Source organism: Acipenser ruthenus, chromosome 2 (assembly GCF_902713425.1).
Source record: "Acipenser ruthenus chromosome 2, fAciRut3.2 maternal haplotype, whole genome shotgun sequence".
Classification (NCBI taxonomy): domain Eukaryota; kingdom Metazoa; phylum Chordata; class Actinopteri; order Acipenseriformes; family Acipenseridae; genus Acipenser; species Acipenser ruthenus.
In genome coordinates, this window is record NC_081190.1 from 22,038,757 (window position 1) to 22,055,027 (window position 16,271).

Genomic DNA, 16,271 nt, shown 5'->3' on the forward strand with positions numbered 1-16,271 from the left:
CTGACATCTTTTGTTCCACTTTTAAAAAGGACAGTGGTTTTGAATTGCCCCGATTGTCCCAAATTCAAAAATACCAAATATGTGCACCTTTTATATAGCTTTTCAGGCTTTTACAGGCCCTAGACTGCTCACAGCGCAGAGCACTGATTTCGCCACGTTTCTTGCCTACCAGTTGACGAGGAAATCCCTTCCTGTTTGGTCTTGTGCCACAAGCCATAGTTTGGGATGTGTTCAAGGCCCTAAACAGAGGGATTCCTGTGCAGAAATTATCTACGTACAAATGGTAGCGCAGGGTTAGGAGGGGAAAAACCATATCCCACACAATTCTCTCAGTGGTCTGGCACCATGGGGGGCAGCCAGGCGGCTCAATCTGAGAACACTGTGAACCAATGAGTGCACCCAGTGGAGCTCTCACAGAGTTTGTATAGTTTAATCCCATACTGACCAAAATAAAACCTCCACTGCCCAGTACAAATTATAAATTGAAAAAAATGCAATAATAAAATGTATACCTTATACAAATGCGATGTGTGTTGTGAGAGGATAATTCAATTAAAAAAAATAAAAATAAAAAAATAAATTGTAAAGCCGTATCAATTTAAAATGCATCAAATGAAAAATAAATTAAATCCAATAACTCTTAACTGTAAAAAAATCTTTTTTTTACAGCTATACAGTAGAAATCAAACACCCCCCCCCCCCCCCCCCAAACCCCTAATAATTACTGTGAAATCCTAGAGAGAAATGGGGAGAGGTGAAAAAAAGATATAACCTAATAAATAAATACCAATTAAAAAAAAATCCAAATCAAAAAGGAAAAAAAAATAAAGAAATCAAAATGTAGAACCAGAGAAATGTGGTCTGAAATATACAATGAGATAATATAATCTGTCAATTTATATGAATGAGAGACTTCACAGCAGGTCTAGGCAGACTGGTGGAATGAGAGACTGCACGTGAGCAGGTCTAGGCAGACTGTGGTGGAATGAGAGACTGCACATGAGCAGTCTAGGCTGACTGTGGTGGAATGAGAGACTGCACGTGAGCAGGTCTAGGCAGACTGTGGTGGAATGAGAGACTGCACATGAGCAGGTCTAGGCTGGCTGTGGTGGAATGAGAGACTGCCCATGAGCAGGTCTAGGCTGACTGTGGTGGAATGAGAGACTGCACAGAGCAGGTCTAGGCTGACTGGTGGAATGAGAGACTGCACATGAGCAGGTCTAGGCTGACTGGAGGAATGAGAGACTGCACATGAGCAGGTCTAGGCTGACTGTGGTGGAATGAGAGACTGCACATGAGCAGGTCTAGGCTGGCTGTGGTGGAATGAGAGACTGCCCATGAGCAGGTCTAGGCTGACTGTGGTGGAATGAGAGACTGCACAGAGCAGGTCTAGGCTGACTGGTGGAATGAGAGACTGCACATGAGCAGGTCTAGGCTGACTGTGGTGGAATGAGAGACTGCACATGAGCAGGTCTAGGCTATCTGGTGGAATGAGAGACTGCACATGAGCAGGTCTAGGCTGACTGTGGTGGAATGAGAGACTGCACAGAGCAGGTCTAGGCAGACTGTGGTGGAATGAGAGACTGCACATGAGCCTGTACTTTAGCTCCAAGTCTGCAGCGATAGTTTAGTTTATTGGTAACCTCCTTCCATTCTCCATTTACTGTTTTCCTCTTTGGACTTTTTGTTTTAACATTTGTGCATATGAATTGTAGATTACTGGAGCAATTGGCAACAGTGGCAGTTTCATATTGGAAGATGAGTTTTTTTCTTTTTCCTTTTTGTTTTATTTCTCTTTTTTTTTTAAATGAATGGGTTTTTGGTGTAAATGGAAATGTAGCATTATTGGAGGGTCAATTATCACATTGTTTTAGTAAGTTGCAATGAAAGAATGATGGTTGCATTTTGGCCCCTTTAAGAAGAATTATAAACATCTGTTTTTTTGGTGGCCCTTTTCAGACGTACTGAGCACTGTCCATTGACATTGAGCTGCAGTTCTAAACTTTTTTTTTTTCCCCCCCGTTTGCCGGATCTTTATGGGATATTTACTCTACTGTAACACAGGGAACCTAGGACTTATTTATTTATTTATTTATTTTGTAATTTTACCCAGTTATTAGAAGAATTGAAACAAAAATAATAAATGTAAGTGAAGTGCCTAGACTGGACCAATTTAAGTATATGAAGAATGGGAAGAAGGCTTTTCTGTAATTTGATAATGCAAAAGTTGTGATTGTTAATAAACTTGCAGTACTTGATTGATTTATTTATTTATTAATTCATTCATTCTAGGGAAAGAATACTGAGCAAAACAACAAAATATATTCTTGTTTTATCTATATTATTATTATTATTATTATTATTATTATTATTATTATTATTATTATTATTATTATTATTATTATTATCCAGATTGCTTTCCATTTTTGGAATTGTTGAGTTGGTGACTTACTTGTGCATGATTTCTGGCTATATCTTGGAACATTTTGCCTGAATTTAAATATTTTGCAAGGACATGTATTTATTATCCTTGTGGATCACACATGTCAGGATGAAAGCATCCAGGGTCACATTTTTACAGTGTTATTTATGCATAAATTCTGGCTTTCAAAAAAATCAATGTTGCTGTTTTTGAAACAAGAAGAAAATGCCTTAATCATAAACAAAAACTTCATAATTTAGTTGGATGACATTATGTTTTAAATATTGTTTTTCCTGCATCAGATGATTTAAACTTTAGGCCTACAGTACGTGTGTGTGTGTGTGTGTGTGTGTATATATATATATATATAATTAGTTTCATCTACAGTACCAGTCAGGATACAAAGTCATATTATTGCTTTTACAGGAACCTGGGATTGAACCTTGTCTCGGCAGCTCCTTGAAAACCCATCTGTACATCTAGCATCCTCCCTGGGAAACGCTACTGTATGCAGCCAGTCTGCATGTTGGATTAAAGAAAATTAGCTTTCTCTTGCTGTAGTCTCCTCTCAGTATTGGTTATTATTGATATTTCACCCTAGTCTGGCAGCTTTGCTGCTCATCTAAACACAGATGAATGAAGACCCCATTTGGGAAGACATCAGGCCAGAGATCCAGAGCTGATGCAGGTAGGCACTCTTTTTGTGTGTTTCTTGAAAACAAATTCAATAGTGATCCATATCAAAATATGCAAGTTGAATTGTGGCAATTCTGGTATGAATGGGACTAAACAAGGAAAGAAAACTGGTCGGACATTACCGTTGATAAATTGGTGAACAGGGTACAGATGGGTGATCAATTTTGAGTTGTGTTAGTCTTAAGGAATTTGGGGGGGGGGGGGGGAGAGAGACACAACTTTCTTAGCCCAGTTTTTAAAGACATTTGTTGTTGGCTTAAGCCTCAAGAATTAGAGAGTATTCTGTCTTGACTATGGGCTTTCAAATTTACCGTAGTTGTTTTCGTTATTCCCAAGCTCATGGTTGGGGGTCACTACTTTTCTGTTAACCCTGAGATCTGTGTTTTGAGGTAGGTAAAATAAGTTTACTGTAGGTTTGTGATTCAATGTAGATTTCTTCTAGTCCACTAAAAATGAACCCTTTCGCTGCCACGTTTCATTTTTTACACAGTATACTGTATGCATGAACATAGACGATGGCGACTGCCCAAAGACCACAATGAAATCCAACATCGCTGATGGCAGCCGCGAGTTATAAACCATCTGTGTTACAGGACCACCTAGTATTGATCTTCCGTGTTTCAGGTGGCATGTTGTGCCATTTGGCTCTCGCGTTGCATGCAAAGTGGCGTTGCTGTGCACTAGAAACTAGAAGGCTCCATTGAATAAACAATGGCAAGATTTTTATTTTGTGCCTAAAAACTGCAGTCACTTGAACTGTGACCAAATAACTTGTTTTATGTAATTTAGTTCCCTTCTAATTAATTCAGCTGGTGTTAAGGCCCAAATCTGATTTTTTGTTTTTAAGTTTTTGCTGCAAACGTGGAGTTCCAGTGTGTTTCGGTGGGCCATTATACACTCACAACTACAGAGGCTCTCAAACGGAGGTCAAACAGACATGTTTAATTTCCCTCTCTGGATGTCGGATGCTGGTTGATCCCGTTTTGGAGTACAGATTGTATTCTGTACATATTTAGAGGGGAACTCTCGACCACACTACAAAGTAATTTCTCAATATTTTAAGCAATGCCATTTGTATTACTTTGATAAAACTGTTTGTTAGCTGTTTTACAAACATGACCTTCTTTTTCATGATACTGTACTGACAGCTGTATTGGGTTATGTATTCCCTTGGCACAGGTTCTGTGTGATGCTGATATACCTTGATGTGGTGTGCAGTTTATTCACCCCTGGCGTTCATATTTCTTCAATTTTAGGGCACACAGGTGTTTCTGCAAGTATGATGAAGAAAAAAGGTTCCCACAAGTAAGTCTGGAACATTTTATTTTATTTTGCTGTGACAGTGTAATGGAATACAGCTGAAAACAAAGCTATCGTAATTTCAGCATGACAATGCTACTCCTACATTTATAGTATTTAGGTTTTCCTAGATAGTAAAAGGGTCATAATGTGGTGTTTGTCTGACCAAAGCTGTGTACTGTTGTACCATCTCAAAAGAATAGTCAGTCTTTTTACACCACTTTGACTAGCTAAGTCAACAGTGTTAGTACACTAGAGAGATGTCCATAGATTAGACAGGGACAAAAATATATAATAAAAGATAAAATGTTCCAGCGCTTTTTTCATGAGGATGTCCTCGTGTACTTTACCAATGACAGGAGATTTTATTATAAATATATAGTTACAAATAAAGATTGCAACAGTGTGTAAAATAAATGTGACTATTTCTGGTCACGTTTAGAGCTTGATAATCTTGTGAGCAGCGATAAAGTTTTACAAAGGTAGGTTTAAAATACAGGTCAAGATGGAACTCTTAAACGAGAATTTTTTCAGACTTCTGCTTCAGAAAACTTTTGACGGTGTCCCATTATAAATGTATAAAATACATTTGAGAAATCTAATTTGTCTAATGTTATTTTTAAGCAATAGGAATTTGACAGCATTGTTGCTGCTACATGTTTTCTTATCCTGTCCAAAATCTAGGTTTTATCACTGCAAAGTGTGTGTGTGTGTGTGTGTGTTAAATAGAACTATGGGAGATAGTTTAAAATAATGGCCGCAGATTCATATGAAAATCAGTAGTTTCAAAGGATGGTTTGTTGTTTTATTATCATTTTTGTAGTCCTGAAAATAAATAAAAATGGGCACAGATTAATTTAAGTGAAACACCACAGGAATATCAGCTAATGCACTGGGATTCACAGGAATTTGCAGCCGTTATTTTAAAGTGTAACAGAACGATGTAAAGTTGACATTTTTACCTTGGGAACATCCTACTAACTTGGCAGCAGAAAGGTTAATTTGACTAGAATTGATTGCACATGTGTGGGAGAACACAAGGGTATCCACAAATTTTGCGTAAAACAAGTATTAAAAAGTCAGCGAGACTCATTTCTTACATATCACTACAGGTAATTAAGTAGTATTTGTCAGGTAGTCTTGATATACTTTGTTATGTCTCATCCTATATTAACCACATTAACCCTTTGCGGTCCATTTATTCAGCGCGTCTCAGGCATGTCAGGTCCAATTTATTTTCGAACGCGCAGTTTATTTTAGACGCGCTGTTTAAAATTATTTTTTTTCACAGCAAAACAGGTTTAAAAGGCACTGCATATCAACAGGACACTCAGTACTGCATCTCCAGCCCCGCCCCACCCCTTGTTCGCTGTTTTTTTCACATACCTCTTTATAGTAAATCATCTCCTGATTACTCGTTTTATCACCAAACTCCTCAATAATGCAATCCAAGTCATTATTTTATTACTATAACCTCTAAAAAAGCTTTGCAAACGTCTGTGATCTTCTTTGAGCGCTGGATGCAGAAGCAGCTATATTGTTTGTTTATGTTCGTGTTATCTATGTGATGCCGGGGCTATCTGTATTCATGAGATACGCCCCCCCTCTTTTTTTTTTTTCGGCTTCTCTCGGCTCCTATCGATCTCACTCAGCCATTGAATGGTTTTTCTCAGCTTTTTCCGGAGAAAAAACGACTAGAGACCTGTTTTTTGCGTCTTTTTGATGTCCGACATTGGACCGGAAAGGGAAAATTGCAATGTCGGACCAGGTCCGACATAGGACCGCAAAGGGTTAAATATGCTGATGTGGTCCTAGAGAAGAAATATGTTGACTAAGAACCCATAAACTCAATAAGAAAGCCTTCCTTAGAATTTATTTTCAAACATTTAAGAATGACAAGACATTTTTCTTGGTCTGGAAAATACAAAACAAGGTAAACTTGTCTTGGATAATAACAGTGATAATGATTTTAAAAAAGAAAAAAAGTGTTCTTCAAAACGTAATTGTCTCACACACTGTCAACATCCCGGTCTGTACACACGGGATGCCGCCTCCGCAGTGAAGTCAGCTCTTTTGTCTTAATAAATACTCGCTGTGTAACTACGCCTCTGAAACAAAAATTTTATGTTGCAACAAAGCTAGAAACTATATTTATCGTTTAGGGTAAAAAACACAGGCATATCTCTGTCGTGAATATAGGTTGTGGCTTGTTCAGCAACCATGCGGCAAAGTAAAATTAATTGAAGAAAAAAACAACAAAAACTTGGAGGATCTGATGAACTTTTCATGTCGGGTTGATTTTGAATAAAAGCTCAGTTTGGGATTCTTGCGTGTTGGATTAAGATTTGGTGCACTTTGAAATGATTCATGTCAGATTGATTTTGAATAAAAGTTCAGCTTCAATTCAGGATTTGCATTTTAATTCTTTAACGAATAGGATAAAGCAAAGGCAGAATACTAAACACAAGACGAACAGGTACATTTAATTCTGTTTTTATTCACAATCTCCTCTCATTAACTTACTCCAACAGTTTATCGTTCATTTTGATTGTCCTTTCGCTATAATGAACCCCTCGATATAATGAACAAAAGGCTTGGACCCCAACAGGTTCGTTATAGCGAGGGTGTTGTATAAAGCATGTGAGTGGCTTGTAACAACCTACTTTCCATAAATAATGCACTCCATTTGCCTATATTGGACTACATTTGTGTGTATACTGCTAAGAAATGTTTACTCCATCCTTGGTACTTAAAAAAAAAAAAAAAACACTCAAACTTTAGATATGTAGAAATAAAAAAGAATAATAATTTGATAGACTTCTAAATGAAAGTTTTTCAAAATGTGGTTTGTTTTGACAATGTGTTGTCAGATAACACAAAATTATAATTTTTTCTTACTATGGTGTGTAGTAAAAATAGAAGTGGACATGTTCTTTCTGATTACTAGGACACATCTACTGTGTCGACTGAATAGAAAGTTAACAAATGGAAAAAGAGTGAGTGACTTAAATACAGTCGTAAGCATTATATAACTAGATAGTGATTTATCAAAACACAAAAGGCATAAATAGCCCCATATATGTGCGAAATAAAATTGATCCAAAGACAAGACAAATGTGTGTGTTGCCATGGGAATAGACCGCTATATTGAAAGAAATATATCCTTCTAGGGCAGCAGTGTGGCGTAGTGGTTAGGGCTCTGGACTCTTGACCGGAGGGTTGTGGGTTCAATCCCTGGTATGGGACACTGCTGCTGTACCCTTGAGCAAGGTACTTTACCTAGATTGCTCCAGTAAAAACCCAACTGTATAAATGGGTAATTGTATGTAAAAATAATGTGATATCTTGTAACAATTGTAAGTCGCCCTGGATAAGGGCGTCTGCTAAGAAATAAATAATAATAATAATAATAATGTAGGTATGTGCAATAAATGTATTACTATAACATACATGTTCCTATGTCATGATGCTCCCTAGTTGGCAGCTTCATTTAAAAACAAACCACAGCTACTATCACTCCACGACAAGCACAGTACAACAGAAGAAATATCAAATTCAAAATAGACGTGGACATTCAACCAGACAATGAAGAAATAACAAGTTCAAGACGTGGACATTCAACCAGACAATGAAGAAATAACAAGTTCAAGACGTGGACATTCAACCAGACAATGAAGAAATAACAAGTTCAAGACGTGGACATTCAACCAGACAATGAAGAAATAACAACTTCAAGACGTGGACATTCAACCAGACAATGAAGAAATAACAAGTTCAAGACGTGGACATTCAACCAGACAATGAAGAAATAACAAGTTCAAGACGTGGACATTCAACCAGACAATGAAGAAATAACAACTTCAAGACGTGGACATTCAACCAGACAATGAATAAATAACAACTTCAAGACGTGGACATTCAACCAGACAATGACGAGAACTTGGAAACAATGAGGTTCAGTCCAGTGATGGAAGAATTTATGGAGACGTTTTGAAAAGATCAAGAAAATGAAAATAAAACGGGGGAAAAAAAAAACACTTGGTGATATAAACCTGACACAGTCATATTTTCATTCAGTGTGAGAAACTAGAAATAAAATCACACAATGCAAAATATCAGCTATATGTCTCTTATCTGAGTTTTATATTTTCTCTTCATTTTACCCTTAAATAGGTTTCTGTACAACACTACATTGAATATTGCAGTAGTCTTGGAAGTCACCACTTAGGAAAATATTTCTTTGGGTAAAATGGAGAACAAATTCTTCACCCAGTCATTCATATATGTGCATATATATATATATATATATATATATATATATATATATATATATGTGTGTGTGTTTGTGTGTATATATATATATATATATATATATATATATATATATATATATATATATATATATATAATAATATAAAGTATTTTTTTTAGAATAAACATTTTACACATTTCCAATCCTTTAAATGCTTAATGAAGCAAGACTGATATTTTATTCTTAGTGTGTCTCTGGGATTTATTTTGCAAGGGCTTTCCCTGTAAAATGATTGCACTCCACTTGCAATCTGCAAAAGTGTTTTGGCTTTAGAATGATTTGAATCTCATGCAGTGATGCATAGTAACAAGGAAGGAACACTGAGGCATAGACTCTTGGTTTAAAATAAATAGAGTCAAGCACTAGGTTTTTGTTTTTTGTTATTAACAATAAAAACGCCTTGTAAAGTATGCTAAAAAAAAAAGAGGTATGGAATTCAATTACTGTGAATACCATGTCATGTATTTATTTGTATTTTTTTCAGTTTAAAATTCTGTTTTAAAATTGTTTTAATTTCTACATTTGATACAGAAAGCATCGCAACAATGTGGGGCCCAGCAAGCCTGTTTCTCAGCCCCGGCGGAATATTGTTGGGTGTAGAATACAACATGGTTGGAAAGAAGGAAGTGGACCTGTAACACAATGGAAGGGAACCGTTCTAGATCAGGTTCCAGTTAACCCCTCTCTCTACTTGATTAAATACGATGGATTTGACTGTGTCTATGGACTTGAGCTTCACAAAGATGACAGGGTTCAAGGTCTCGAGGTTCTGCCAGACAGAATAGGTAAGGTGCTTTTTATTTGTTTTATTTTTTTTTTTGTGGTGTTTTTTTGGCCTTGCCAATTTTTAGGTACAGTTTGTCTTTTAATACAATTCAGTAGAACAAAAGAAATCCAATTAAACAGGATCTTGCTTTTAAGACACTGGTCTATAAGGTGGGGATTTTGCTTGCAAGTGATGGCCAAAATGAAATATTTATTTTGGAAGTTGTTTCACCTTTAATCCAACTACTGTACCGTAAGATATTTGCAGAAATTAACTTTATTTGCTCTCGTCTATTATATTGTACAGTAGGCCCACTTTTGCCATTTTCCTTATTTTAAGGTCATTTTTCCTACCTTGCGTCCATTTTTACGGAGTGCCATCTTTAAACTATATATATATATATATATATATATATATATATATATATATATATATATATACACAATCTAAACATACTGAAGTTGTTTAAAATGGTGCTCAAACAATTAAATGATGAAGTAAAGTATATTTCAAAATTCTTGTTTGACCAAGTGTAAACTGTAGCAGATGGAAGTGTTGTGTTCTTACTGCAAAAGCAAGTCTGAAACTTCATATAGATCCAGCAAACTGCAAATAAATGGTATTTGTTTTCAGTCGGATTTCCTCAAGACATGGAGCTAGATCGATGGGTATTGATACACAGAAATGTAGTGGTTCTTAGTTCTTGGTCTTGCTTTGGCAAGCCAGTTTGCCATGTTACTAATGGCTCTAATTTTGTATTTACAGCCGTGGTTGAAGAAGAATGTCACTGATATTGCTTAATGTTATTATTTTTATAGCCTCTTCTCGAATCAGTGACGCACACCTAGCAGATACAATGATTGGCAAAGCTGTGGAGCACATGTTTGAAACAGAAGACGGATCAAAAGATGAATGGAGGGGCATGGTTCTAGCCCGCGCTCCAATTATGAACACATGGTTTTATATCACTTATGAAAAGGATCCTGTTTTATACATGTACCAACTCCTAGATGATTATAAAGAGGGTGACCTGCGGATAATGCCAGACTCCAGTAATTATGCATTTTACTTCTCTTTAATTGTATAAAATGCATATGCTATACTGTATACATTATTGTGGTTTTATAAGTAAGCAGTCAACAAAAGATAAGAATTATGTTCATACATTGTCTGCTCATAGCTTATTTCTAACTCGTAATGATCCATTAAGCTATCCAGTAACAGATTGGAAAAGGTGGGCCGTCACTTAAATTAAGTTACATTTTTCTGTGCTTGTTTAAAGCAAGTGTAACAGAAATAAATGTGTGTGTTCCACACTAGAAGTATAAGGTACAGCTAAGGCCAAAAGCCCTGAGGCCAAAGCTGGTATCATCAGTTTGAAATGGTGCGTGAACTTTTTTTCAATTTTACAGATGACTCGCCTCCTGCTGAGCGAGAGCCCGGAGAGGTTGTTGACAGTCTTGTGGGGAAGCAAGTGGAATATGCCAAAGAAGATGGCTCTAAAAGGACTGGCATGGTCATCCATCAGGTGGAAGCCAAACCATCGGTTTATTTCATCAAGTTTGATGACGATTTCCACATTTACGTCTATGATTTAGTAAAAACATCTTAGGCTTCCTTTAAAAGAAGAAAGAAAAAAACTTTGCCAAATGTTTTGAACTTTTCTCTGGACAACTTGAGGGGGCAAAATGGATATATTGCTTTCCAGGCTCATAGAAGCATGCTGTTTCCGCCAGCCCACAATCCCTGCCATCCAGCATAGCTTTATTTCTATCCTTTTCCTTTTTATTTGGGGGGGTGTGATGGCACTGCCCAACATAACGATGTTAAACACATTGGACAGAGGAACACGCCTCGGGAGGATGCAGTCTTCACACGTTGTTTTAAGTTAAGTTCATTCTTCAAGATGTATATGTACTAGATAAACCACTCCAAGAACAGAAAAAGCGGACAGAAGATAACCAGACAGCAAGTAACCTTGGGAGAATTTATTCTGGCAAATCAAGAGGAACCTTTTTAGTTTTTGTTAATTATGATTTTAAGTTTTGTTTTTTTCTCTTTTTAAATGTGATTGTTTGACATATTTAAAACCACGTCCTTAAAGGATTAAAAAGATCTAATGTGGAAGCTTGCAATTTGTATTGGATAAAAGCTCATTTTTAAACCTTTTTCTGAATGCATACACACTTCCATATAAATTTAATAACTGTTAGGTTTGTTACATCAGTTTAAATTATTTGCTGGTGTAATATTTTGCCTTAATTCACCTTGAATTTGTAGAGAATACCTTTTTTTTGTCTTTACAAAATATCCTACTTGCCTTGAAATTTTCAGTGCAGTTCTGTTTTAAAATAAATAAATAAATAAATAATCAAACATCTCTGGTTACAACCAATTTGGAAGGTTAATTTCTAGTATGTATTTAGTGTAATTTGCACCATTCTATTTCTGAAAGTTCAAAAAAAAAAAAAGTATAATAAAAGGGGTATACATTAAATAATTCCACATATCTCACCTGTCATGTGTTGTCATACTTCCATTTGGTCATTATTAGATACATTTGATATTATTAGATATGCAGTTTTGAAATAAGCACGTTATAGCAAACCTGTATCACGAAAGCGGGTACCACACTGGATTAAAGAAAGCTGTTTGTATGTCTTGCTTCAAGACAGCTTCCCTTCCCAGGTCAGTGTTTCAGCATCAGGGCATTTAACATCAAGAATACCTGCAAATACGGCATGCAAACTGCTTTCCTTAACCTAGTATGGTACCGGATACCATTTAAAATAAAAATACTTGTTTAAGCTAGTTTAACAAGTGTTCTTTTAAAACTGCTTGGTCCCTGTTTTAGTTTTTGAACCCACAAAAAATGCACTCATCTAGAATAGCTTTTTTTTTTTTTTTTTTAAAACAATAATCATTGGAGCAATAAAGGTAATTATAAAAAGCCTGCAGGTCAATGTAAAGCTGTCTGATATTCTTTAGCAAATACGGAATCACCGGATGCCCTCAGAATTGAGTGTTTGTTTATTATCATTTGGAATCTGTTGTTTATGACCCTTTTTCTGTTTTGCCGGATTACTATTTGAGCCTTAAGGAGCGTGCCTCATTACTCTGTTGAATGGTAAATAAACATTGCAGTATTGGTACAGTAGTATCATTTTTTCAGTGCATTCCCATCACGTTGTATTTTACAGTATGTAAAATGGGTAACCAAAGGCAGGTCAATTGATTCTCATGAACATTTATAAAGCACTAAATATCCATGTTGTAAATGTGATTCATTGTATTCAGGACAGTGTTGAATCTTGGAATTCATCCCCTGCATCCTGCTGTTTGTCAAGGTTTTTTTTTTTTCTAGGGGGTGGGTGTGGGGGGGGATTATTATTATTGTTATTTTTATTATTATTATTTTTTAATGACGCTAAAAATACTCGTGTGAATCTCCAACCTGAGCCTTTTGAGATGAAGCTCAATGTTATTCGTAGCATTTAAGTGGATATTAAGCAACAGAACAACTTAATGGTTACGTTTCAGAATAATACTTGAAACAAAGTCTGCTTGAGTTAAGGTAGTCATTCAGAATATTTGCAGTCCATTGTGAGATATTACTGTATTGATACGTAAGTATTACAATATTTACACAGTACTTATTTTACAAAGCAAGGTTCTTTGTATTCCCTTAACCCGACCCCCTTGTTATGCTGCTTCTTGCTTACTGTACAGTAAATATAAATGGATCCTGCTGATGTATACCTTCAGTCACTCCTGGATACTAAATCTATTTCTAGTGACAACTGGTTTATTTAGTATACGGAATTTGTAGTCCCTGTCCATCTGCTTTGGGCTCAGGTTTCAGATCTGTATGCAGTTCTTGTGTTACCTTGGTAACTAAATGCAAGTCCCTTGTTACAGGGATTCCATGTTACTTTCCGGAAGTCTTGGGGCTTTTAACAGTGCAAGTCTAAAATATATAGTATATATATATATATTTTAATGTATAGAATTATTGGCCTTTTTCATTTACCTACTGTAGTATTGTTGTACTGTGTTTGATGTCCGGTCCATGTTGGAAGCTTTTAAATACAGACAATTATTTTTGCATGCTTAGTTCAGGTAGCGCAGTTAATGTAACTAGTGAGTTGCATGTTAAACAGGATTTTTATTTGTTTTTTGTTTAATTTACTTTTATTTTATGTCCTTTTGTATCTTATTGTGCTTTTTTATGATTCTTGGTAGGATCAAATGCACTGGTGATGCAAGCAAAGTGCCAACTAAGGCCAGTGGTATGTGTGTGTCATACAGCATTTGAGGGACCATAGATGTTCACTGATAAAAACTGGTAGTATGAAAAAAATGATGTATTCTTTTGAGTGCCAAAATCAAAGACGACAAAAATACTGAAATAGTTGAACAAGAATTATATTTAAAAAAAAAAAAAAAAAAAAAAAAATCATTAAGTTTTAAATTACATATCAGAATAAATGACTTTGCATTTTTTTTTTTGTTTTGTTTTTAGAACTTGCAAAAATGAAAGATAGTGGCAAAATATATCCCAATTTGGTTCCTTTAAGATGCTGTTTTTTTTGTGTAATTATACAGTGTAGTTTTATGGTTACAGATACATGTGGAGTTCAATGGTCTTCATGTTCTCTTTTGCGTCTAGATAAATGGCTTCAATTTGGCCACTTGTTTTTTTTTTGTTTGTTTAGTTTTTAAAAAATGTAGATAGTTCATATCCTTTGCATTTAGAAATATAAACACACTTTAAAAAAAAAAAAAAAAATTACTTAATTCTGTAAGTAATTTTTTTTTATAATTATGATGTAACTCTATCCTTATAACATTAAAAAAATAATAAAAACTTAATGTGCAGTTCAGTGTTGGAAACGTTTATGATTTAGTTGAATTACATGCTGTCTTGGTTATGTCCACAGAAAAACTCCACACTATGAGCAAAGACAAAGCTGTTCACATAATGAAAACAATTATTGGTTAGTGAATTGATACATTTTTCAAGGCTAAATGTGTTAAGGTAAGTACGTATTAATCGCTTGAATGAAAGGTAGGCTAACTCAATGTGGTGAGAACATGGACTGTGTTTACCATTCCCTCCTTACAAGAGCTGCGTGGGATTATTTTCCCATCAAACTTTACTCTTGTGGACTGTATACATTTCATTTTTTGGGGCAGTTGTATTAATGGGTGGGACAAAAATGTTCTTGCACCATCCAACATATTGTATTTTCTTTACCCCTCTGGGTTTAAGACCGGGAGGTGGGCTTTTCCACAATCTAGGAACATATTTTGAAGTTAGTCTTGTGTTATAATAATGTCTGAGTTCCCTTAGTACACGTAAAAATAATTACAAGATGGTTACAATTTGCACATTTAACAAAGGAGGTCATATTTAAAACTTATAATAGGTATCTTTCGTACAGCAACGTGCCTGTTAATGCCGTCTCATCCAGCAATGTTGTCAAACCTCTATCTGTCTTTCTAGTTGGTCCATTATAATCTCAATTCAATTCAATGATTCTTATGTTTTGCTGATGCATATCTTACTTTTAATAAAAGTAACCCTGGAAGTACCCTTGATAATTTACCAGAGTTTAGAATTGGGGGGAAAAAAAAAGTATTCTATCACAGTACCAGTAACAAGCAAAGTAGGACTTTTGCACATGTGTCCAATGTCTTGTAAAGAAAACCTGATCTACTAAAATTGTTCAGTTGCAGAAAATGGCAGTGTATCTTTGTTAATTCAAATGTAATATTTCCTAATGATGTTCATCTGCCTATTTCTGCTGTGTGTGTACTCTAAATATGTTTTGTTTAAAATGCTGTTCATCTCATTGTAATTGAATTACAATTTTATCCTTAATAAATACATGCTTACAACCTGCACTCCAATACCAGTCTGTGAATATTGCCAATGAAATTGTATGTTGTGCAATCTGACACCCCCCCCCCCCCACTCCAATGCCTCATTAACATCCAAAAGCAACACCCTTGCCAGTATTTGCAAATATGGGAATTGAATACATTCTGTGAATAGAGAATCTTTGTGTAAAGAAAGTACACCTAAGCTAATTTCATGCATGTGCTAAAATGCCTTTTTTCTTTTTTGAAGAAAACATCTTCATATAAATCTAGAACTGAAAACTTAAATTATATCCATCTCTTCCCTTTTGTCTAAAAATACTGTATCTGTGATCTATAATCAACAACAATTAATATTAATAAAACAATTAAAAAAATATATATATCATGCTTTGAAATATAATAGCCTGCTGCTTTCTACAACCATTTTGCAGTTGCCTTAAAGAAAAGAGGAGTTATGTGTTGACTATTCCCTAGTTCTCTGAGAAAAAGAGGGTATCAAAGTCTAGATTTTTCCACAAATTATGAAAAAGTACTATCCTCAGGACTTTAATTTAAAAAGGCTATTGAGCAAAATGAAGTTTTAATGTACTGCTAGTCTATTTTCCACCTGCGTGACCATATGACTGTCTGGAAGGGCTCATTATTGTGTGATGGTTTTGCACTCATCTAACATTTAACTGAATTAACAATACACACAGCTGCCCTCTAGTGGTGAACTTGTTGAAGCATGAGATAATGGGTACAGTTAGCATTGCTTTGCTGTAGTTCAAGAAATTCAGGAGCACTTTTTTTTTTTTTTTAAGAAAATGCACTAAAAAGAATGTTAAGCTATGCAAAATTTTAGGTAGGAAGCTCTCAATGCACTTGAAAATATGGTTATTTGATTGGTA

At 35.4% G+C, this 16,271-nt stretch overlaps 1 protein-coding gene across 7 annotated transcripts in view; it reads left to right on the plus strand.

The window, feature by feature from the left end:
* LOC117409030 (spindlin-Z) overlaps positions 1 to 15,402 on the plus strand; it is a 23,946-nt gene extending 8,544 nt beyond the window's left edge. For 3 of the 7 annotated variants that reach the window (XM_058991987.1, XM_058991976.1, XM_058991991.1), the window contains 6 exons: positions 2,849 to 3,110; positions 3,966 to 4,160; positions 4,298 to 4,423; positions 9,261 to 9,514; positions 10,314 to 10,547; positions 10,908 to 15,402. In XM_058991987.1, the coding sequence (XP_058847970.1) occupies positions 4,308 to 4,423; positions 9,261 to 9,514; positions 10,314 to 10,547; positions 10,908 to 11,107 (804 nt within the window). In that variant the 5' untranslated portion in view covers positions 2,849 to 3,110; positions 3,966 to 4,160; positions 4,298 to 4,307 and the 3' untranslated portion in view covers positions 11,108 to 15,402. The remainder of the gene's footprint in view (positions 1 to 2,848; positions 3,111 to 3,965; positions 4,161 to 4,297; positions 4,424 to 9,260; positions 9,515 to 10,313; positions 10,548 to 10,907) is intronic. The other 4 variants (XM_058992001.1, XM_058991994.1, XM_058991983.1 and 1 more) reach the window with 4 other exon arrangements.
* The last annotated feature ends 869 nt before the right edge of the window (positions 15,403 to 16,271 follow it).